The sequence below is a fragment of the Tachysurus vachellii genome, chromosome 25 (assembly GCF_030014155.1).
Source record: "Tachysurus vachellii isolate PV-2020 chromosome 25, HZAU_Pvac_v1, whole genome shotgun sequence".
In the NCBI taxonomy this organism is placed as follows: domain Eukaryota; kingdom Metazoa; phylum Chordata; class Actinopteri; order Siluriformes; family Bagridae; genus Tachysurus; species Tachysurus vachellii.
In genome coordinates this window covers 4,555,001-4,578,722 of record NC_083484.1, presented here as the reverse complement: position 1 = coordinate 4,578,722, position 23,722 = coordinate 4,555,001, and the positions used below count along the sequence as shown (strand labels likewise).

The 23,722-nt window shown below is 37.3% G+C and overlaps 1 protein-coding gene across 1 annotated transcript in view; it reads right to left on the bottom strand.

Moving 5' to 3' along the window:
- The window catches only part of LOC132840416 (contactin-associated protein-like 2), a 132,087-nt gene that overhangs the window by 40,309 nt on the left and 68,056 nt on the right, over window positions 1-23,722 (bottom strand). The window contains exons 10-13 of the mRNA XM_060862050.1: window positions 19,216-19,364; window positions 13,687-13,793; window positions 10,848-10,967; window positions 10,117-10,317 (exon numbers count right to left, since the gene is read on the bottom strand). Of these exons, the coding sequence (XP_060718033.1) occupies window positions 10,117-10,317; window positions 10,848-10,967; window positions 13,687-13,793; window positions 19,216-19,364 (577 nt within the window). The remainder of the gene's footprint in view (window positions 1-10,116; window positions 10,318-10,847; window positions 10,968-13,686; window positions 13,794-19,215; window positions 19,365-23,722) is intronic.

The window sequence follows — 23,722 nt, the reverse complement described above, 5'->3', positions numbered from 1 at the left end:
TTGACACTGTGAGAGGACCAACACCAGGAAATAAATAAATAAAACGAAAACTCTGATACAGTAAAAACAGAGTGAATTATCCTGAATAGAAAACTCTGGAAAAAACTAGACTAAAAGCATATTCAGATAAGAGCAAATCAGATATTTATGCATTTATGTCAGGCTTTTAACCCTTGTATGTTGTTCGGGTCTGTGGGACCCATATTCATAAACATCAATAGTTTTGAAAAACTTTGCTCCCTTGTACATTTGTTGAATTTTTCCCACTCATAACTTGATTAAATTTGATTTTCTTTTTTTTTATTACATTTTATTAAAAAAACAATAAAATAACAGTAGCACTTTACTTAAAAAATGTGATGTAATAAAGTTAAAGGGCAAATATTAACCATATATCGTCGCTGTCGGGCGGAAACCTCGTATCTCCAAATTTTGTCAATTTCATATTTTTTCACATATCGATGCTATCGGTCAGTCCCCACGTGGGTCTGTTATTTTTACAAGTTATTAACCAATCTAAAGTCTTGAAAATAGCTTGAGCGCAAATCTCATAACTCCATTGGACACTTCAACTGTCCACCTCTTCCTCACTCCGCGGGAGAGCTTCACGGCATATTTCTCCTCAAGAAGAGTCGCAACGAATCAACACGTCTTCTGAGGTAAATGTCTTCAAAACACTGGGCTCAAAGAAAAAAAAATCTTGACCCCCGCTAGTTCTGGTGCTCGTCTGAGGACAGGAATTTAGCGCAAGACAATCCACTGCAACGCGGACTAAACCCTGTGCACTGCAGATAAGGTACGGCGTTTTTTTAATTTCCTGAAAAATAACGGTTTTGGAGATACGAGGATTCCACCTGACAGCGACGATATGCTGTTTATATTGCTTGTAATTGGGATGAAGTAAACATCTGTAGAGTATTTTAACATCAAATTTTTGATTGTGTTAAATTAAAAACCTAAAAATGCAGCGGGTCCAGCAGACCCACGAACACTGGCTGAGTAACAAAAATACGAACAACATACAAGGGTTAAATGCTTTTTGCCCAAACTTTGAAAATGCTCATTGGGGATAAATACAAACACATTTATATATAAGTCTCACAACAATCTTGAAACTTTTGTATTACATTAATCTTTGTATAATATATATAAACCTTTTTTTGTACTATGTTTCTTATGTTCTGTAAAGCTGCTTTGAGACACCATCGATTGTCAAATGCGCTATACAAATAAATTTGAATTGAATTTGAATTGAAAACATTTACTGCTGCTGTATTGTTAAACTAAACAGAGTAAAAGTATGTCAGATCACTAAAAGACAAAACAGTCACCATATCATAGACTGTTCATGACGAGCGCTCACCGATCAAGTCCACGTACTGTATAAAGGTGAAGTATTAAACTTAGCGCATTAATACAAACCTCGCAAACGTGACGTATGTTACAGAAAATTAGTCCACACATTCAAAATCAGATTTGAGAAGCCATTGTTGTATTATTATTGATTATTTCATGGTGATTTAGTTTAGTCTGACATATACAGTATAATCTAACACACCTGAATGTTTATTCTTTGTAGACAACACAGTGGTGTCTCTTCACCAAAGTACAATAGAGACGTCGTGTGAAAGAAACACTGTAGAGGAAAGGGAACAGTACATGTAGGTGTGAGGCTTTTCTTGGCCCTTTCTCTGTCAGATGAACACTTCACAAACTTTGCACACCACAAATCATTCAAAACTGCTTCAAATCAATAAGCCCGAAGACAGAATGCTTTCTGTTTTTATAGCCTCCTGACAAAAATCCACAAGCTCAACCTCAACACATGTAGATAGAAAATAATAGGAATAAAAAAAAAGTCTAAAGGGCCTCATAAAATGTTTTTTTTCTTTAAATGAAAGCTTGGATGTAGACCGCATAGACACAATGACATACATACAGTGAAGGCACGCTTATGCGTTTGTCTCCGTCTAAAGAGAAACTCATTACAAAACAGACAGACTTCTTCTCATCTAAACAGCGCACAAAAACCCTAACCCTGAACTTCTGCCGAATTCTGAAGAATTATTATGTGAATGGAATTCAAAAAGTAAAGTATAGAAACCACGATGAATCACTGCAGCACATGATTTGAATAACAGCTTTTCAGTTTAATCAGTGTCTTCAGTTTATAAGAGCAGGAATTAAATCCTTTTACGTTGGCAAATTCATCAAACTTATTTCACATAATTTAAAGTCGAAGGTCTCAAAACGAGCGAACCATGAATGACGATTGTGATAAAAATGGGTTATGTAGGCGGATAAAGTACAAATTTTTTAATTGAATTCAGAATTGTCTTTTTTTATTTATTTAAAGGTGTCCCTAGCTGAGAACCTTTGTCTTTAATTCATTCATTAATGATCTGTTCTTATATCTAATACAAACAAAAGAAGCACAATAGTTAACACCTCATATCCTACACATTACAAAGCTATGTAATTTGTGATTAAAGTGAAAAAAATATCCCTTATGTCAGTTTACATTACTGAAACTTAACGTTATAGTATGTTGCTTGTAATACCTGTTGCTTTCTGAGCCAAAATATTTGATCTCTCAAATCCTCATCTCTCATCCTCAATCACAGAATTACAGAAATGCAGAACGTATTAAATCGCATGGACGACGTAAACGGTCGCCGTGGCAACTCACCACCTTTTTAAAAAAGTGTCTATGAATTACATTTAACCCAGGATTGTTGAGTCAGATCTGAATGAACAGAAGGTGTTTATACTAAAGGTGTTTGTTCAGATGTTGCGGTTTCTAAAGTAACGGCTTATTCGTGGACTTGTATATCAGATGCTTCGCCTAAACAGATTTAAAAGTGACATGTTGTTTTAACCTTTGTGGAAAGAGTCTCCAGTGTCAGACTGTGTTAACGGTCAGATATAAGTCTGTAACTTTTCTGATTTATGATTTTTATTTATTTATTTTTGTCTTCAAGAGACTGATATAGCAGTTATAACACAAGTGATAACCTCAAAATAAATGAAGCACTGATGGCTTATCTTTACTCCAGAGATGCTACTTATCACTAGAAAATATAGAGCTATATTTGTGTAAAAGTACTTCAACATAATAAAATCATAAGCATGAATCCAAAGACTTTAATCTCTGGACCAGTGTGGCACTCAAAGCTCGTGATCCAGGACACCATCTTAGCTCTAATAAGCCATCTAATAAGTCTGTCTTTAATCTCCCCGAGCATGTAGGTAGTAGAAATCTGGGATGATTAAGACCTCTAATGTGGAGGATTTTAGATCTTCATTAATTCAGTGATCTCCAGCTCAATTTTAGATAACCAGGAACAGGAGGAGGATTTATTGACACTAAATTCCAGATTACTGATGCTAACAGACCCTGAGAAACAAAATACATGACCGGTATCATTATATGAAGTAAACAAGCCATTCTGTTTAACAAGGACAATGAAAGAAAAAACTACAGGCAACACACAATATTTCAAACAAACACTAATGTCACTGTAAAATGACGTGATATACGGCTAAGTAAGGTGACCCATATTCAGAATTCATTCTCTGCATTTAACCCATCCAAAGTGCACACACACAGCAGTGAACACCCGGAGCAGTGGGCAGCCATTTATGCTGCGGTGCCCGGGGAGCAGTTGGGGGGTTCGGTGCCTTGCTCAAGGGCACCTCAGTTGTGGCCGGCTCGAGACTCGAACCCACAACCTTAGGATTACGAGTCAGACTCTCTAACCATTAGGCCTCGACTTGCCCCTAATTTTTGCATATCCCAGGCTATTATGAGCCTGGGGTCAGAGCGCAGGGTCAGCCATCATGCAGCACCCCTGGAGCAGGTGAGGTTAAGGGCCTTGCTCAAGGACCCAATGTAGATGTCTCAGCAGCTTGTGGGCTTGAACCCCGACCTTCTGATTAGGAACCCAGCGCTGGACCATCACGTCCTTACAAATCCTGAGCTGGAAGGAGAACTGGATTAAAATCATTTCTTATGGGTATTAATTTGCATTGTCTGTTTCCTGCTGCCCACTTGCTTCAACGCTTTGACAGGTTAATGAGGAAGTATTGACACCTCTGTGTGAGATATGGTAATTTACTGGAACAGCTGTAAATCATCACCAGCGTGTGAAGGACATTAGATCAAAACATATATTTGCTGGAGCTTCATGTAGATTAACCTCTTCATGGACATTAATCCCCATCACACCATGAAAGTATACTATATATAGAGCAAGAAACCAAGACCCCAGGCAGCAATTGTTTTATAGTGAACAGGGGATGTACTATTGAACTTCTGTTCCATTCATTTTGCAGCATTTCGCCTTTATGTGTGTAATGCACTTTTTTCCCCTCTGCTTTTCTTTTTTGTTGTCGTCCTTCGTGCCAGTGGGCTGATGTTTGGCAGGAAGAGAGCTGTGGCTCCTTCCTCACAACACACATTACAGGTGGCAGATGGATTTGACAAATTAGTTCTCTCTCTTTCTCTCTCTCTTTCTCCTAAACACACAAACACACACACATACACACACACACACACACACACACACACACACACACACACACACACACACACACAGCAAGCCAAATCCTTGAGGTGCTACATTCATCACAGCTCCACTTCTACAAAGGCAGTGTGTTTGTGTGTGTGTCCTGGTGGGAGGGTGCAACTATATATGTGTATGTGTATATAGGTACTGTGCTGTGCTTGCTGCTTAAACTGGACAGGACCAAACCATGTTTTATGCTGGTTTGTCCTGCCCAGTTTAAGCAGCAAGCATCTTGTCCAGTATAAACAGAAGACACACCACAGTGCCCTTACTAGGTTATTGTATACATCTTAAGGCAAAGGCTCTCAACCCAAGTCCTGGATTACCCCAGATCCTGCATAAAGGCGCTCAGAACATTGAGTTATGGTTTAATCTGTTAAGGAACCGAATCACTAATTGGAAGGTTGAGGTTCAAGCCACAGCTCCACCAAGGGCATTAACCCTCTCTGCTTCAAGAGTGCTGCATCATGGCTGGCTATGCATTCTAACTCCTTCCTAAGAAGCTGGGATATGTGATGAAAAGACTTTTACTGGTATGTACTGTACAGTATATGTGAAAAATAAAAACGTCTCTTATTTGAGTGTTCTCCATAATTAGATGATGTGGGAGCAGAAAAGAAACTAAAAGGAGGCTTCCATACAAATTCTTCAGACTCATCAAGGAATTGTTTCTACAGGTTGCTTGTAAGAATAGCATCATTATGAGGAAATAGTTTAAGGCTCATTTAGATGAATTACATCAATAAACTGCTGTTATCTAGATGCACAGATCTGATATTTCAATACAAATATTCTATAGCCAATGACCTGGCTCCAACTGGCAATGAAATGCTCTATTCCTCTGTTCGATCTGAGTATATGCGAGATGGAAACCTCAGACTTGTGCTGTTTTCAAATTGTGATACATCTTTCAAACAGTTAAAGTAAAGGCTCTGCTCAACACGACTTGAAGTCTTGGCGACAGACAGAGTGGTTTTTTTTGTCATTGAGGAGAAGACGTAAACTTGAATAAATGTTCATTTTGCACTCGGTCTGCTGTCTGATCCTCTCAATACAGATGGCATTACTGTCAGAGAGATTAACATGGACAGTTTTTCTATTAGTCCATGGTGCGGGGTGCAGACGCTTCTCTGACATCGGTTGCACTCGGAAATATGCGGTTTGGTGAAAAAATAGCTTTTTGAAATGTGTCACGGTTAAGCTAAACGCTTTTCAGAGTAGGGAGAACATTTAAAAAAAAAACAGATTCATGGCCTTAAATGACTACTGATGCGTGCTATTCAATATCAGTGTGCTCTGATGCAGTCTTGTAGTCCAGTGTTTTTAGTAAACTTTGATGCTAATCACTAAATAACATGGTTTTCACCTGTTTAGACAAATGCTTGTTTTTTTCAGCCATGCTTTTCCTAACAGGAAGCTTTTCCCTAAACAGGGCTCCGGTCCATGAGGGAGATTTTCCCATGCAGGGGGTTTGGTTCACCATGGGGCTAATTGATTGATTGGTTGATTAATTAACTAACTGATTGACTGATTGGTTGGTTGATTGATTGGTTGATTTATTAATTAATTGACTTATTGGTTGATTTATTGATTGATTGATTGACTGATTGGTTGATTGATTGGTTGATTTATTGATTGATTGATCCATAAGCACTCCAAAAAATATTTTCTGTGTTTTTTACAACAACAAAACAAAATGTGCTGAAGATGAAAACCTCTCCTTCAAATGACATTTTGATCTTCTGAGACATTCACTTTTTTAAATAATGTTTCAGGAACACTCGACCTGAAATGCCATCCATACTGATCAAACTAAACAAAGTTTAGCTAAACAAACTGTCAATTAAAATATCCCCAAGCACAACAGATACTCAGAGCATAAATACTATAAACCGAACTGCAGACTATAGACAATCCTGATGGTGTTAGTGGAACAGAATAGCTGCTGCAGTACAAGCAGTTTTTCCAGTGGTACAAACACTGCTGGGTCAGAATACAGTTTTGAAGAGAAAATCCACATTACATTTCCATCTGCTGAGTTTTGTCTGCTTTGTGTGTTCTACGTTAATGAAATGTTACCAAGCAGTGATTAACAATGTGCTGATTCACACACGGTTCATTACATCATCCGGGTTGTAGAACAGTGTTTAGAAATAAGATGAAACGAGTTCATTTGAGCTAATTAGCAGTGTGTTAATGCACATAAGTCGAATTACAGGCTTATATCCATGAGCATGTTCTAATACATTATTGTTTCTATATAGTAGAAATATACAAGGAGCCATAATCTTTAATATGGTGACGTGTGCTGGGTGCGTGAGGCATTTAAAGATGTACAAGCTCCACTTGGATTCTGTTTTATTAAAATTTCAGTCATTCAATGAGAAGATGTTAACTCCATGTGGTCTTTGAGGACAACAACCTCCTAATTAATACACAATTGTCAGACTGTATTTGACTGTAGAAAGGACATTATTCATAATAAAACTCATAATAAAACATAATAATTTATAATCACACACTCTGGTGTCACCCAAATGAGGATGTGGTTCACTTTTGAGTCTGGTTCCTCTCAAGGTTTCTTCCTCTTCCATCTAAATGAGTTTTTCCTCACTACAGTCACCTCAGGCTTCTCTTTGGGGATAACACATTTAAATATAAGTCTAATATTAATCTTAAACTCTTTTTATAATATTATTTTTGTAGTATTTATCTTATGTTCTGTAAATCTGCTCTGAGACAATGTCTATTGTTAAAAGCGCTATAAAAATAAAATTAAATTGAATTTTTGAAGGAGTCTACAGTTCCAGAATTTAAATTCAGCTATAACTTGTTTAACACAACCACAACATAAAATAAAGCTACACCGAAAATAAAAGTGGTCAGTTAGATTTTACATACAGTTTACATAAAAACATAACGTTTCTTAACAACACATGATTTCGTATGATTGCTTACACTAAACTTAAACAGGTTTCTAATGTCTAGATGAAATGATGATAGAGTAAACGTGATCAATTCATGTAGTAATAATGTAAACCTCAACGAATTCCGGTGTATAAACTGATAATACAAGATGTGTTCTTTAATTAACTCAGAAACCAATTTATTTTAATTTAATAATTTTGTTGGGAATGTTGCAGTGTTTTAAAAGGTAAGAAACATCTTGGGTGTGTCTTTGTTACAGTGAAATAATCACATTGGGTGGGCTAACTTCATCACCTTATAACATCATTGATTGTTTTCCCATTACAGCACAAAACAAATGTTTGACAGGACGAGGCTATCAATCATGAATGTCTAGGATTTGCAAAATAGTTCAGAAGCAAATGATAATTGCTAGACACAAATCGATACAAGAGGTCCAAGAAGAGAAATTGTCGCTCTATTGCTGGTCTGAGTAAACAGAAACAAAAACACAAAACAAAACACCAGCACAAGCATGAAGGCAGGCATTTTATATTCAAAGTGAGCATCCGTCAATGATGTTTCAGCACACACACACACACACAAACAACAAAGCTGACCATGCTGATAAAGAAGTGTCTTTTGTTGTTGATGAAGCAGTTTTGTGTTGTGTAGGACCATCTGGAGCACATGTGGCAAACTGCAGCCACAGAGCCCAATCAACATTGCTGCCCTTCTGGGTATTCATCACATGAAAGCAAGAGAGCGAGACTCCAAAGTACAGAGTCCAAACAACTAAGACTAATACAATGTCCACTTCTGAATAACATGGTAATTATGAACACTTCATTTAAACACAAACATTTACCCAATAAACATGGGTAAATGACAATTTAAAAAAATTTATACTTTTTCCACAAATCTTTTCGTTCCACTAAAAGGTTACTTTTGACGCATGACTATACAGAGTCACGTAACATGCCTGTGGGTGGTGGCTTATGTAACAGTCTTAAGCAATTTTGCTCAGAGGAATAATAAAAAAAAAAAAAATAAATGTAATAAATCAGGATGCAGAAATGCTACGCTGATAGAAATATATCCCAGGTCTTATTACAGCCAAATAGTTCTTGTTTTTTGGGCTGGGCTGCTGGGGACGAGGAGTCGGTTTTTGTCTTGTCTAATTTACCTTTATGTCACAATAAAAAAATAGACTTATTGCATATAATGTGAACAAAATTTGACCACCTTTTTTTTTTCAAAAAAAAAAAAAAACTAAAACGTTCCACTTTGTAATGCTTAGGGGTTAAGAAGTCAAATACTTATGCAAGGCACTGTATTTCAGAGGCTTGGCTCTTAAATGTAATGAGTAAAACTATGCACTAGGCTTATTTCAGACTGAAGATTTAGTGTCAATCCTGTTTTTTTCTCCCCAAGCTGGATCATTAACTTTGTGCCCAAGGCACAATCTGGCACTTAAATAACCATAGAAATGTCTTGTTAACGCGACACTTTTAAAAACCGAGTGGAATCAATGCAAATATACAATTTTAACGGGTAACGGCTGCCATTTTATTTGAAATTAGCATAGTGTGAGCATTAACTACCTTGTTAGCATGATCTGGGTCGCAACCTCTACAGCAAGCGTGTATTGTTGAACATTTGAACATACGTCAACCTTTAATAATAAGTACATCATTAATGTTAGGAGGCTGAAGATAAATTTGTTGTGTCTCTTGGGATTTTGGTAATTAAAACTGATGTCACGGTCACCAGGAAGCACAGGAGACAACCACGTTGACAGAAAAGACTCTGCTTCTGGCTTCAGAGATGCAGTGTGAGAACTAAGACAAGCAGCGTATATATTTAGAAAACGTTCCCAAAATGATATGTTATGGATAATATGAACTAGAGAGCAGTTCTAGTGTGTTTGTTTATGTGCAACAGGTTTGTCTGATTAGATTGTAGTCTAGCAAGTGGATTTAAAATCAATAAACACTTCAGAGTCATTAGACTCAAACAAACCACATACAGTATGTCAAATACAGTTAAAAATAGCTTTCATTTCAGAGCTACAACATTGAGCTAACAAGCTACTTACATTTGTAGACAAAGTTGGGTGAGAGTTCGTCCACCATTTTATTCAAGCTAAAGAAAGCCTTCAGAAAATATGACATCAATTTTTCGTAAAAGAAGATAGTGAGTGAGCATTGATCCTCGCTGGTTTTGTGGTGCATTGTAGGATTTTTTTAATAAAACACCCTTTAAAATGCTAAGAGGTTTGAGATGATAGCTGACACCCTGACAGCTAAGCAGATTGAGATGCACACTGAGCCTGCTGTAGCATCAGATCCTGCTATTGGCTGACAGGAGTGGAACGTAATGTGGTCTTCTGTTATATTTGTAATCCAGCTGCCTTGGAGATGCTTTTCTGTTCACCACGGTTGTAAAGAGTTGCAGCTTGACTCTGGACAGTGCTCACTAAATTTGTTATATCTTTGTTCCAGGCAAACCAACTCTGGACAGTTAAAGAAAGAAAGAAAAATAGATAGATAGATAGATAGATAGATAGATAGATAGATAGATAGATAGATAGATAGATAGATAGATAGATGAGACACACACACTCTCTTCCTCTCGATACCTGGAGTACTGAATAGGCGTGATGAGAGGCAGGTGTAGGTGACGTGTTGCTCGCAGTGCTCGGCGACATTTGTAATTGCGCTGATCTGCTCCATGTTGGCGCTGTAGTTCAGCTGCAGCACAGTGCGTGTGTCTCTGCTCGAACCTGATACGGCTGTCTGAGGCAGCAGGTCGTTCACTACCGTCGTCCACACCTTATCCTCTGGAAATACAGCATGGCCCTTACAAGAGTTTGCATTGCACTGATGTTTCAAATACACCCTAAATATGAGCACAAGCGGTCAGTGTGGACGCATTCGAGAAACATGAAAATACCAGAGGTAAATATTACATTTGCACCTGTCCATTGCTCCAAGTCTGGATTGTTTAGTCTAAGCATCTGTTTGGCTTGACTCGAGAAGTGAAAATGTTTGTTGTTTTGTCTGCAGTGTGCTATTTGGTTTAAACACGTAGCTAATAATAATCCACAGTGGATTTCCCAGTGAGCACTACAAACTGGTATTCATTAATCACTTCTCAAAAGCAACAAATTAGACTCTGTTAGTACTTATTAATCACAAATGCATCATTTGACACTAAGACACAAACCAGTGTATTTAGCATTTGAAGAAATCCTCCTATATTTGTCATCATACCCTGCTCACAGTTATAACAGTAAAAACATTATATACACTCCAAATATTCACACTGTGTTTATTCAGTGGATGTTTTGGGCTTTGGTGCATAAATTACCCGTCATGTTGCAAATGACTCTGAAGGGTCCTAGAGGTCCGCTGCCATCAGGATCGATCCAGTAGAAGTCTGAAGATTTCCCCAGGTGCTTATAAGCTTCGCAGGACTGTTCATACAGAGCTAGAAGAAAAGGAGGGATGAAAAGTATTAAAAATGAATACACAATTTCAGATATTTCATTGGTTTTAAAATGTATTATCTCTTCTAAACAATAAAATCTTTATTCCAGGCAGATCTAAGTGCTCATGAGATGTGTTATATGTTACATAATAGATCCCCCGCTGTGGATGTAAGTGTGCAGAATCACAAAGACGAAATGTGAAACGATTTAACTTTAGCGTAGGTGGTAATGTGCAGACATGGAGTTTCATGTAGACAGGAAATCAATAGATTAAAAAAAACCTCTAAGGTTTTGCGCTAGTCTGCGCTACAAAGGTCATGCCATCTCAAACGTAAGAAAAGCTAAATGAGTAAATGTACAGTATATGAGGCCTCCTGATCTAACGAGTGCTTTGTGTTGCTGTGCTTGTAAATGTAGATTTCAGAGCACTATTTAAAAGAAAAACAGCATTGAGACAAAATGACATTTCTGTAAATAACGGATAAAGAACTGTCTCGCTGATGAACATAAGTTCTTTATTTATATCCTGTTAAATAGGGAGTAATCATGTCTGTCAGCAATGCAAGGCTGTGTTTTGAATGCTCAGACCTGATTGGTTAGAAGTTTAATTTCTTGAATAATGTTATAATTTTTATTGTAGAAAGTATTTTATACTTGTCATTTTTAAGAAAATTATTTTATTCTTTTTTTTAGTCTTATCAATGCAATAATAGTCTGCAGAAAAGGCATCTTAGCAATTGATGACTCTGGAATCTAGTCAAATTGATCTACTTTTTCTTATTATATTATATAAGGTACATTTTATGATTCATCATTTGAGTGACTCATATGCTTTTATTTGGTTCACCAAAAAGATTCATTCACTGATTGATTCACTCATTTGTTTGGTTCTGTTGTTCTTATTGTTACAATATGTGCAAACATACAGAAACTTGATAATGTTGTTTAATAAAACTATTTTCACCTCAGTTTGAAACACTAGTCCTATTTTCCTATATCGGCTGTAAGTACTGTAATTTAGTTAATTAGCTAGATAAAAATGTTTTGTAGTTTGTTAAATTAGCTAGTTGAGTTTTGCAAATTAACTTGATAAACTAGCTAGCTAATTAAGTGTTGCAAATTATTTAGTTAAATTAGCTAGCTAGGTACAAGACATCGATTTTCTAGACGTTTCAGTTAAATTAGCTAGTTAATTTCTGTAAATTAGCTTGTTCATTTAGCTAGCTAATTAATAAGTGTTGTAATTTATTTATTTTGTTTTATATCTCCCCTTGACAGCACTCATTCTATTCTATATCCGTTTCACTTTTTTCTTGATTGTTTATGTAGTCGTGTGTTTTTATTTTGATTAATTTCCCATCTCCGCCCTTGTCATGTCATTTCCTGTTTCCTTCATGGTTCATGATAAAGCTCATCTGTTTGCTGTTTTCGTTCTTGATCCATGTATCTATTTAAACCCTTGTGTGCATAGAAGTATAGGCTACGTTCTGTGTTTTTGAATTTTGTGGTGTTATAAGCCTATTATTGTATTTAGTCTCTCTTGTGATGCTGTTTTTGTTTGTTTTTTATTTTGTTTTGTTTTTAATTAATTAAGAGCTCACATGCAACTGCTTCCTCTCAATGTGTCTCGTGACTATTTAGATAAATTCACTAGATAGTTAAAATTTGGATAGATAGATAGATAGACATGCAATATTGGTCATGATGATCATCCAGCTTTTTTCATTAAATTATGTTTTAAGCATAATGTTTAAACTTCCGCTGTTCTTTTTCCTCATTTGCTGATTGTTCATGACAAACAAGTTAAATCTCATTTTGCTTCCGTCACTTCTTTTATCGATATCATATAGGCCACGTTCACACTGCAGGTAAAAGACTTCTTCAGGTGTAGTGTGAACACTCAAATCTAGCCCAGATCTGATTTTTTCAAATCAGTTTCAGACCACTTCCATATGTGGTCCTGAATCAGACCCAAATCTGATTTTTTCCAATGTGGCCGCAGTGTGAACAACCAAGGCGGTTTTGATGCGACTTTTACGTCGATCTACATCGACATTCGTCACAATTACGCGCCGGCGAGTACGCACACAAACGTGACTACGCCTACAAAATGGATCAAATAATCAAAAGTTGCCCTTGACATCTGAAAATTTTCAAAACACTGCGTCTCTGTGCTGCCATTACACAAACATTTAGAAAGAAAAGCGAAAATGCTTACTTCCTCCATAACCTCGCTAACTTTAGCGCAACGGCGTGCTGCGTGTGACGTCATTGTTTTTGTTTGTTTGCGCATGCGGGTCAGTTCGAAACAGCAAACGGTTCACACTGGTATCTGATATAGGCTACATTTTAAAAGGTAATGTGAACAGCCAAACAAAAAAAACAGATCTGAGCAAAATATCCGAATTGAGCATTAAGACTTGCAGTGTGAACGCGGCTATAGTGACTCAGTGTCACGTTGATTTATGTAAATGAAGGTTACACATGAACAAGACATTTGCCGTATATAATTCTACTGCTAACACTAATAACATAATTACAATTTTTACAATGTAGGTCAATCAAGAGTTGTTAAATAACAGCGTAGACCAGCACTTATACTGATTATCTCTCGTCTGCATCAGGAAGTCATTTAAGCCTCTGAAGTAACAACGGTACGCTACAGTTCGAAAGAATTGTAAAGGAAATGTAGTATATTTCAAATGAAAGTGTATGTACATGTGTGACAGGTGGCTCCGGTGTATCCAGTGCTGTCACATGAGCAGCTGAAACTGTCCCAGGTTTGAGTACACCTTCCTCCATGCTCACAGAGATTAGGCAAACATCTGAAAAAAACATGACAAAGGATCATTAGAAGAACGGTGGGTTAAATTACTCTCTCATCAAACATAACTGCCTCGGGCTAACAGAGGCAAATTAGCTTCCATTGATCAGGAACTGAAGGGTTTTGATAAAAACGGTTAGCTTAGATCCAGAGCTAAATAAAAATGAGAAAGTAAAGAAGGATCCAAGCTTAGACTGCAACTGAAGTGGTGTCAAATGGTCTTTCAGGTAGAAGAGTAGCTTTTACTAATCTTTGTGTAGAAAAATCACTGAGGGCTTTTTTATTTAGCTTTATATACTAACACAGATACTCACCAAGCACTGCAGTTGTTGACAGATTTAAAGGTAAATGCACCAAGAGACATCTACTTAAATAAAATCTGTAAATCGCTTAGGCGTCAGCTACATGATCATAACCTAAACGGCAGACCCTGAAAATTGACTTTGATGGTAACACGACTAGAAATACACAAAGTTCCAGCATAAATACTGTAAATTTCAGAGTTAATTTGCTGACTCTGAATAAAGCCCTACATTTGTGTTCTCTAAAATTTGTAATGCATTTGGAATTTGAATTACTAGGTCACTCATGAGTCATGTCAATTTATCTCCTCTTTTCGTGACTCATAAAAAAACCACCTTACTATTTCCATTTGCTCCTTGAAAACCTTGAAAAAGAAGAGAAAATAGCTGAATAATTATCATACATGCATCAGAGAGTGAAAAGAAAGAGATGTTTCAGCTTTCACATCACCACAAACGTAATCCTTCTGAGTGAAGTCCTAATTAAAGAACTAAAGTTTAAAAACAATTAAAGGCTTTACTGCTTTTCTCCTCAATTTAATTAGTCATCTTCAAAGATGCTTTAAATTACAAGTCTCAGAAGGAAAATACAGTGACACGTGGAAACAGATTTCCGAGGCCTTTCTTCGAGTTAAGAGAGCAGAGTGAACCCAAATTAAAGGCCAATCTTCTTTGAGTTAATGCTTAAGCCTTAATTTTAAATATAGGAGCTGACTTAGACTTTTTTTTTGTACTGCCACATTTTCTGCATGTGCTATACTGTATATTCAGCTGGGATTTCTGTGAGGAACCTTGGGATTTATGTGAGGTACGTTCACTCAACACACACAGCGAGTCTAACACCTTGACACCGAGGCATTATAATAAAGACACATTTGCATGCTGAAAACATTTCTGTAAAGAGAGAGAAAGAGAGAGATAACGAACTGTCTGGGTGTTGATGTGTGGAGGAGGTAATAAAGCTACCTAGGCATATATTTTTGCAAATAAACTCCTATTCTCATTACACTAATGAAATTCATGCCTTTTTTTTTTTTTTTTTTTTTTTTTTGGAGGTTGGGGGGAGTAGGGCTCACACGTTCACACGTTCAACTGAAAAGTGTATGTCAGATGGGTTGGGAAATTAATGCCTTATTAACAATGGAGGCTCTGGAGATCACGAGTTCGAATGGAGGTGATGCAACAGCCATCCATGGCTGGGAGTCAAGATAGGCCGTGAACTCAAAGAAAGAGGGGTGGTGCAAAATCTTTAATGTCAATTTTATGGGTATCGGTGAACTCATGCATAGATAGAGCTTTCCTTTGAGCGTTTTATACGTAGTGTGATGCAACTTGAGCACCATTTCAAAAAATATGTGGAGGACTGACTTCATGGGTCTCAGAGAAAGTGGGTGGGAATAGGCCAACATTTCTCTCTCTCTCTCTCTCTCTCTCTCTCTCTGTTGAGTCACACAAGCATTTCCTGAGACATCATTGATCCTGCCCCCTTCTGCTCTTCAGACCTGTCTGATCCATCCTGATGCCCTACTCCTGCTTAGTACTTGAAAACCACTCGCTGTTGCCCCACATGGGCAGCCTAAAGATATGCGAGATTACTGCAGACGGAACCACTTACAAACCATGAAAATGGCTTACTGTAGGTCTGCAATTGATACGTACAGATTCGATAGAGTAGCTTAAGACTGCTGTTGCCATAAACAGTTTTGCGCTCAAGTCTCCATCAGTAAACAGTTAATCACTTCACAAACTACCACAGCCTTGTTGTGTTTATACACTAGATTAATCCACAAAAATAGCACTGTCAGCGGTGTAGTTTGGTTATATGCCAATCCTTAGTATTTAGGCTTCAAAATTCATAAAGGTTTTATTCATATGTGAATATGAAAAAAAACCCAACAACCTTTAAATCATTAACTACTGTATTGTTGGGCAGAGCTTATTTTCTGAAGTAATCCAAAAACCATTGGAAAAATCCTCTGAGGAACCAGGGTGACGATCACTTCCTTGCCGGCCTAGGGCTGAATAACACATGGTTTGAGCTGAATAACACATGGATAATATGCTTTGGTTGCTCTGAATTCCTCACGGCTGGCACTGATAGAGTGTACATGCTGGCACTTGTGTTAAAATCATCCTCGTCATAGAAAAGCAAAGCTGGCAAGAACTCAGCAATTCATAAATGCAGATTCTTTAAACCAGAACAGAGGCACCTCACTCAAGTACCCCTTGTCCTGCACAGTTCAGACATTCCCCTGCTTTTACCATCAGGTTCAACGTACCAGACTACTCCAAGACCAGAGTTAGGATCCTGTGATCCAGAGGATTTCAAAGATCTACTGTACACCTACTGTACCTCTCAATAAAGAACCATTTCAGATGCTATGGATGTTGTTTTGTGTTGTGTCCCTGCTATGCTCAGGTACAGGCATATCAAGTTTGGCAGCGTCACACCAGAGCAAATCTGTTCTTGGCCACTAAGCAGATATTCATCTCTATTCTCTTCTTGACTGCAGTGGGTGTTGAGAATGCAGGCCCGGAGAGCTGGTCTTGTCGGCTTTGCCTATTTACTCCTGCACTTAGCATAATGGAAAGTGACAGTTATATAAAGAAGCCATTAGGGACAATAAAAGGAGGATAATGTTTGGTTTTAGGTACTGTCAACTAATCATGCTAGGAAGACTACACACACACACTCACACTCACACTTTCCAACACAATTTAGACACTGTGATGTTAAAGTAGTGCTATGTAGGATGACTCACGGTCCCCTATGGTACATCAGGAGATCAATGCATGCATTTTATACAAGTAAACAATTTAAAACTGTCGGAAAATTACAAAAATAAGCAAGAAGTTGTAAAAGAGGCGTTGTATTCCTGTGACGGATCTTATCCCAAAACTTGCTAGTATAAAAGAAAAACACAAAACCAATTATGTTGACGTTTGGAAGGTTTTTTTCTCCAAGTCACAAAAATGAGTTCACTTCTCAGCTGACATGAGTGGTGTTATTCTAATCTGCCTGAAAAATGATGAGATTTTGAGCTTCATTATCATCGTACTCCTTGCTTAGCAGAGGAGTCGAGTTTTACAGGAGGGCTGAACTGACGAGCAAGAAAAGTGCTATTGCTGTCATTTATTATGCATGTAAAACAACAAGTAATGAAGTTCTTATCCATGAAGCACAGACTAAAATATACACTATATGGTCATATGATTGTGGACTATCACACTTAGCTTTGTGCCCAGGAGTATTGTTGTGCTTCAACAGTTTTGGATTAGTTCCAGTTAAGGGAAATGCTACAAAATACAAGGACATTTTTATATGGTTTTGAGCTTCTTCTACTTTATGGAAACAGTCTGTTGAAGAACCACACATGGCTACGATGATCAGCTGTACACAAACGTTATTATCACTCCTCTGAGGATACCAGCAAAGCCAATCATGGGTATTGGTGAGTTCATTTATGTGGAAGGATGTTGATAGCGCTTTCCTTCAAGTGTGTTATGTCATCCAGTGATGTAGCATGAGACGCAGTTTGAAAAAATGTGGATAGCTGGATGATGCAATCTAACTAAATGTGAAGCTATTATTTGGGCTGAAGATATAATGCTGAAAACATACAACTACAGATATGAATAGAATACGTTTTTTTGTTTTGCTTTACTCTAATTTACTCAGTTTTATTCGATTTTTTTGCTCATTTGGCTGTTTTTTTGTTTAGTTTGTTTTGCTTTACTCTATTTGTTGAGTTTTGCTCAGTTTGTTTAGATTTGTTTTGTTTTTGTTTTGTTTCACTTCTCAGGGCATCTGAATTCAGGCCATTCATTTGTTCACACATCATTCATTCACTCATCCTTAGTAAAAGCCTAGTCATGGTGGATTAAATTAGGCTACAAACAAATACATGCACGTAAGAAATTAATAAACAAAAAACAATCCAAAATTAAACCATGTCTATTAAAGAAAATCCTGACAATTCTGACAGAAGAATAATAGTTATGAGGGGAGAGTATTGTCATAAATATACCTAATTGGAGGTTGGGGTCAGAGCACAAGGTCAGCCATGATACAGCACCCTGGACCAATGAGGCTTAAGGGCCTTGTTTAAGGGCCCAACAGAGGCAGCTTGGCAATGCTGGGGCTTGAACCTCAACCTTCCAATCAACAACCCAGAGCCTTAACCGCTCGAGCCACCACTGCCCCATACAGATAGTGTAGTGGCCCAGATACAGGGAGCGGCATCGTGTTAAAATCACGTATAAATTTTGTATTGTCTGTGGCACTGATTCCACAGAAAATACAGAAAGGCTTTATTTACTTCCTATAAAAGCCTCTTAAATCACATCCTGGACCTCATCAACACACAACCATGTGTTTTTCCTGTTCCAGAGTAACGGTGCTCATGAGTGGTGATTTACATTGTTGATCATCTTTGTTTATCCGTGTGCTAAATTTATGCTGCTGCAATGCCGGTGCACGAGCGAGAAAGGACTGCAGCACATAAACACAAGTTAAAGCTCTGTGACAGTGAGTGCGTGGCAAATCGATCACTATTAGTATAATGACAGAAAGCTGGTGCTCATATTCCTTAAATTAAATAAACCATTCTGATGTTGTGCTCCTGAGCAGGAGACGTGACCAGATGGTCAATTACTTCTAATGTTTTCTTACATGTTGTGCTGAAAGTTTTGTTTTTTTACACAACCATTCCTATAAGAAATAAAATAATGTCTGACTTGCTAGTAAATATATATTCTATATGTTATTGTGTAGCATGTAGCTAAGACTTGTATGATAAATCTTTATTAGAAGATCCCAGAACCTGGCCACCATTGGATAAAACAGTCTATTTGTATTTGATATTTTGGCTACATGCTAGTTTGAAGCTATGGTGGTGAAAAAAGTCTTTTGTATGCACGTGTGTTGTGATGATGTCACACTGTGGCCCAAATCTGAGAAATTACAAATTACAAGCTCTCACGAATATCACAGAGTTTACTTCATCTCTGCAATTACAGTAGTTTACAGATTTTCCACAACTTTCTGTTTATTTTTAACCGAACCAGCAAATACATATCAAGGTGTAGTGGTCTGGATGAAGGTTCATTTGATGTTCAGACCTGTCTATGATGGTACACATGTCCAAACTGACATTCTCAAAAGCTCCCAGCATGCCCCGCTCCAACGCCACCAAGTCAGCCAGGTGATCGTCCACTTGGATGAGCTGCATGCAGCCCTGAAACGAGCGCTGGGACGGAGACGCCTGGGTCTGCAGGAAATAACCTGACAGAGAGAGAAAAAACAGGAAGCAGACACATTTCAGTCTTATAGCAGGTCATTTTAAATGGATTTTCTTGACAGTTAAATCCACAGTTAAATAATTATATTTACCATTCATGGGTATTCTGTGTTGCATAGTATTGCAAATGTTCTTAGTTTTGTGAGAAATCCCATTTATGAGTGGATTCAAAAATATTTATGACAATTTATTAATTAAAAAAACAAGCAAAGAAACAAAAATAAACCCTTGAAATATCATAAAATAAAGTCAGACATTTGATAAAAATGACTTTAATACAAGTTAAAATAGAGCAATTTCTTGAACGTGAACCTCAACATCATGTCAGTTCTAATTTTTAGGTCTAAGATTAAAGTTTTGATTAAAGTAAATCGTCCCCTATTTCATCAAGTGACCCGTGCCCACGTGGAGACACGAGTGATGAAAATATAAGTGAAGTCAAGCAAGGAAATAAACCTCTAAACCCAACAAGCTGCTCAAGCTTGAATGAGACATGAACACAAATCTTCCACAAGCCTTCTGAGACTGTCAACATCCTCCTGATACTTGCAGGCAAACTATTATGTCTGGAGTAACGACTGTTTGTTTTTCACCTGATGTATGAAATAACAGTTGGTAGGAAAATCAGCAAGGTTCGGAAAGTTATCTGGACCATCTGTTGTCTGTCGCTGACACTTTTCTGATTGTCTGTCTGAGCAGGGGGAAAGTAAAGAGACAGCACAGCGAGTGAAAGAAGCTCCCAATTGCGTGAGCTTGACAGGAAACGAAAAAGAATTAAAGCCTGCATCTGGTGAAGAACACAAGAAGCAGAGGAGTATAGCGTCTGTCAGGATGAATGTCTGTATGAACAAAGTGCCAGGGGAATTCGGGAAATAAATAATGACAGGCTGTATTTAGATAACTGGTTTAGTCCAGTCTAGTCTAGTAATTATTATAGCATTAAGAAGGAGGGTGAAAACCAATTTATAACAATCACACTATCCAGTGTCACCCAGATGAGGTTCCTTTTCGAGTTCCTCTAAAGATTACTTCTATGATCATCTCAGGGAATATTTCCTTGACAGTGTAGCCTCTGTCTTGCTGATTAGAAATAAATTTGCATTTAATATCGAGTCATTTACTTTCTGAATTTTTGTATAACAACTATGTGTTGATGTCATGGGTGTCAGCGGATCAATGGGTCAGAAAAACTTGATTCAGGTTTCCTCTTGGATCTAAACCTTTATCCTCATCAGTAACATCAGATCATATCAAACATCCATGTATCTCAAAAATCTGTAGTGTTTCTTTCTGCTTCATGAGCTCCATAATCTCCTTCCAGCCTTCAGCTTCAGAAGTCGATCAAGATAAAACCTTCAATTAAAGGTCCTTGGTGATAAATGATGTGATCTAAAGGCACATTACCGGTTCATTGATAACTGAAAGGAGGAGCCTCGTTGATTTTTCACCACCAATCGAGCAATCATAATATGAGATGAAGATAGACTCTCGATTTATTTTGAACGTTTGCGGTCATATAGAGTGAAAATGGAAAGTAGACTATTTAATAAATTCATAATAAGTAAGTAAGTAAATAGTTAATTAAGCAAGTAAGTAAACAAACAAATAAATATAATAATAATAATAATAATAATAATAATAATAATAATAATAAATGAAAACTTTTTAGTTTTAGTGAGCAAGGTTTTTTGTTATGTTTTGTTTTCTGCTGTTGTTGCCCCAGCTATCTGGACTTCCCAGACAATACCAAGGCTGCCTCTCGGTAAGGACAGAGCAAGATGTTCTTTCTGCAGAGTCTCAGCTCCTTTAATGTGTGGTCTAGGCTGTTTTGGAGCTTTTCCCAGTCTGTAGCATGCCAGCATTATATTATTTGCTGTTTTGTGCTGGGGATGTGGAGGTGGCATTGGGACTGGTGCTGCCAACAAACTGGCTAAGCTGGTAAGGAAGGCCAGCAATGTGGTGAGATGGAACTGGACAGTGTTGAGACAGAGAATGAAATGAGGATGAGTAGGAAACCAAAAGCTATCACAAACAGTCCTTATCGTCGTCTCTGTGCTGTGCTGAGTTTGTTTTAGGAGAAGTTTAAGCCGCAGATTCATCCAACCACGTGCCTCAAGACGTCTGAGGGCTCTTTCGTGATACCGGATTCTATCAGATTCTACTGTACGTGGTGTCTCCTACTCCACTGACTGAGGCACACTCACACACATACTGTACACTCATCAAACACACATACACTCATAACATAATATATATATATATATATATATATATATATATATATATATATATATATATATATATATATATATATATATATATGTGTGTGTGTGTGTGTACATAAACACTCATTTATTTTAGGTTTTTCTTTGAAATTACTCCTTTTACTTGTGCAACTGTGTCACCTCGAATTTCATCTACAGGAGATTAATAAAACACATCGACTCTTATTTTATCTCATCTCACCTGACGGTTTAATGTATTGTGCTATCCGACATGATGCTGTGCTCATCATGGCTGTAAAAATTGATTATTTGAGTTAGCTGTCAGTTCGAACCATCCTGTCCATTCACCTCAGTCTTCTCTCAATCACATACTGATGTGAATATTAACTGAAGCGAAGCTCTTGCTGTACATTTATGAATTTGTACACTGCGTTCTTGCCATGTGATTAGCAGTTCAGATAATTGCACAGGCAATCAGACAGAGCATACTTTATACGTGCTGAGTCTCCCATTTCTCTTGTCTTTGTGCTGCATCAAATGTTTTCAGCATCTTTTAAGGCTTTAGATATATGCTGTTCAGTGGAATGGACATAGCCTCAGGTTTGATGTCCTTAATTTTTAATAATCTCCCAGATGTTGAATCTTATCCTCTTTCTGGTCAAAAACCCACACATCAGAAGTCTCCATATTTATATGCAGGCTGGATGTAGAGTGTAGTTATGTACAATATCCCAAAGTACAAGATTTCTTAAGTAGAATACATGATATATTCCCACAGAGACTGCTGTTTTATTTATTAGGGGAAAAGCAACCATGATACATTTATTTACAAGCAGCGACTATAAATTATTTTATTTTCTTTGAATGAAACAAATCTCAGTTTACCTCCAGTGTCAGGGAAAAGCTCTTTCCAGTCTTAGGAAAGGAAAAATCGGTTGTAAACAAATTAGAGAGTCAGATATACCGGGACTGAGGTAAAATAACAGTGACGGATGGAGGAACATTGATTGATAATTATGGCTGGTTGATCCGGCTGGAATGTACGTGCTGATGGAGAATCGTCTGCCTTTTCTCCTGTCTGGCATCTGTTAATAGCTGTCCGGACTGAGGGCTAGAAGAACTGTAGCTCTCATTTAAGGTTTTTTGAAAATGATTAAAGCTGATGAAGCTCAGCTACTCTGTTATTTAGCATTAGGAGACGATACGGAAAGTGGAAGACACAGAGGGCTACAAGGAGGTACAGTATGTGAGGAGATGCAAAAGAAAATACAGCTTAATGTGGCTGCACAATTGACTAAAATATTACCAAATTGCAGTTTAAATGAGGGAGTTTAAGGCCAGTCATCCGTGGAGAGGAATCCAAGGTTGTTAAATTGACCATGCGCTCTGGGTTCCTCCCCTGTCAATCACAGCGACTCGAGATAATCGAGGACCTCTGCGAGCTCATGTATGTAAAAGGAGGCGGATAGCTGGCTTTGCACTGCCTACACATGATGCAGCAGTTTGTAAAAATGCAATTAGCTGGATTCAATTGCTTTTGTCTCAAAAGAAGCATGTGATTGTCTTCACTCTCAACGGTTGGGAGATGTTGTATGATGAAAGACCTGACTGATGGGTAGAAATAAGCGTCATCAAAAAGTTTTTTTTTTTTTTTTTAAGAATTATTTTTAAAAGAATTATTAAGAATTTAAGCTTAATAATGAGGTGAAATAATATTCATCTCATGTAAAGTCCTCACTAAAAAATAGAAAGGTTGTGAAATGTAGTAATGTGAAATTTATTAAACTGGTTGTATATGTAATATCTTCTTGGGTCAACTGTAATAACAATGCACCAAAAATATTCTAATTTTTTTCATTAGATGGAGAAAATACATGTGTTTATATAACCAGGGTTGCCTCACTATGAAAATCCCCCAGTAGACAGTCCCTACATAGCCTCCCCTTAAATCTTTTTTTTTTTTTTTTTTTTTAGAAAATATGAATGAAAAAAGTAGTTCAAATCTAGTGTAAATAAGACACACGTGGTAACGCTGACTGTAAAGAAAACAGACCACATATTTAAACCTGGTATTTTGTAGCAGAGAAAATCACAGAAAACCAG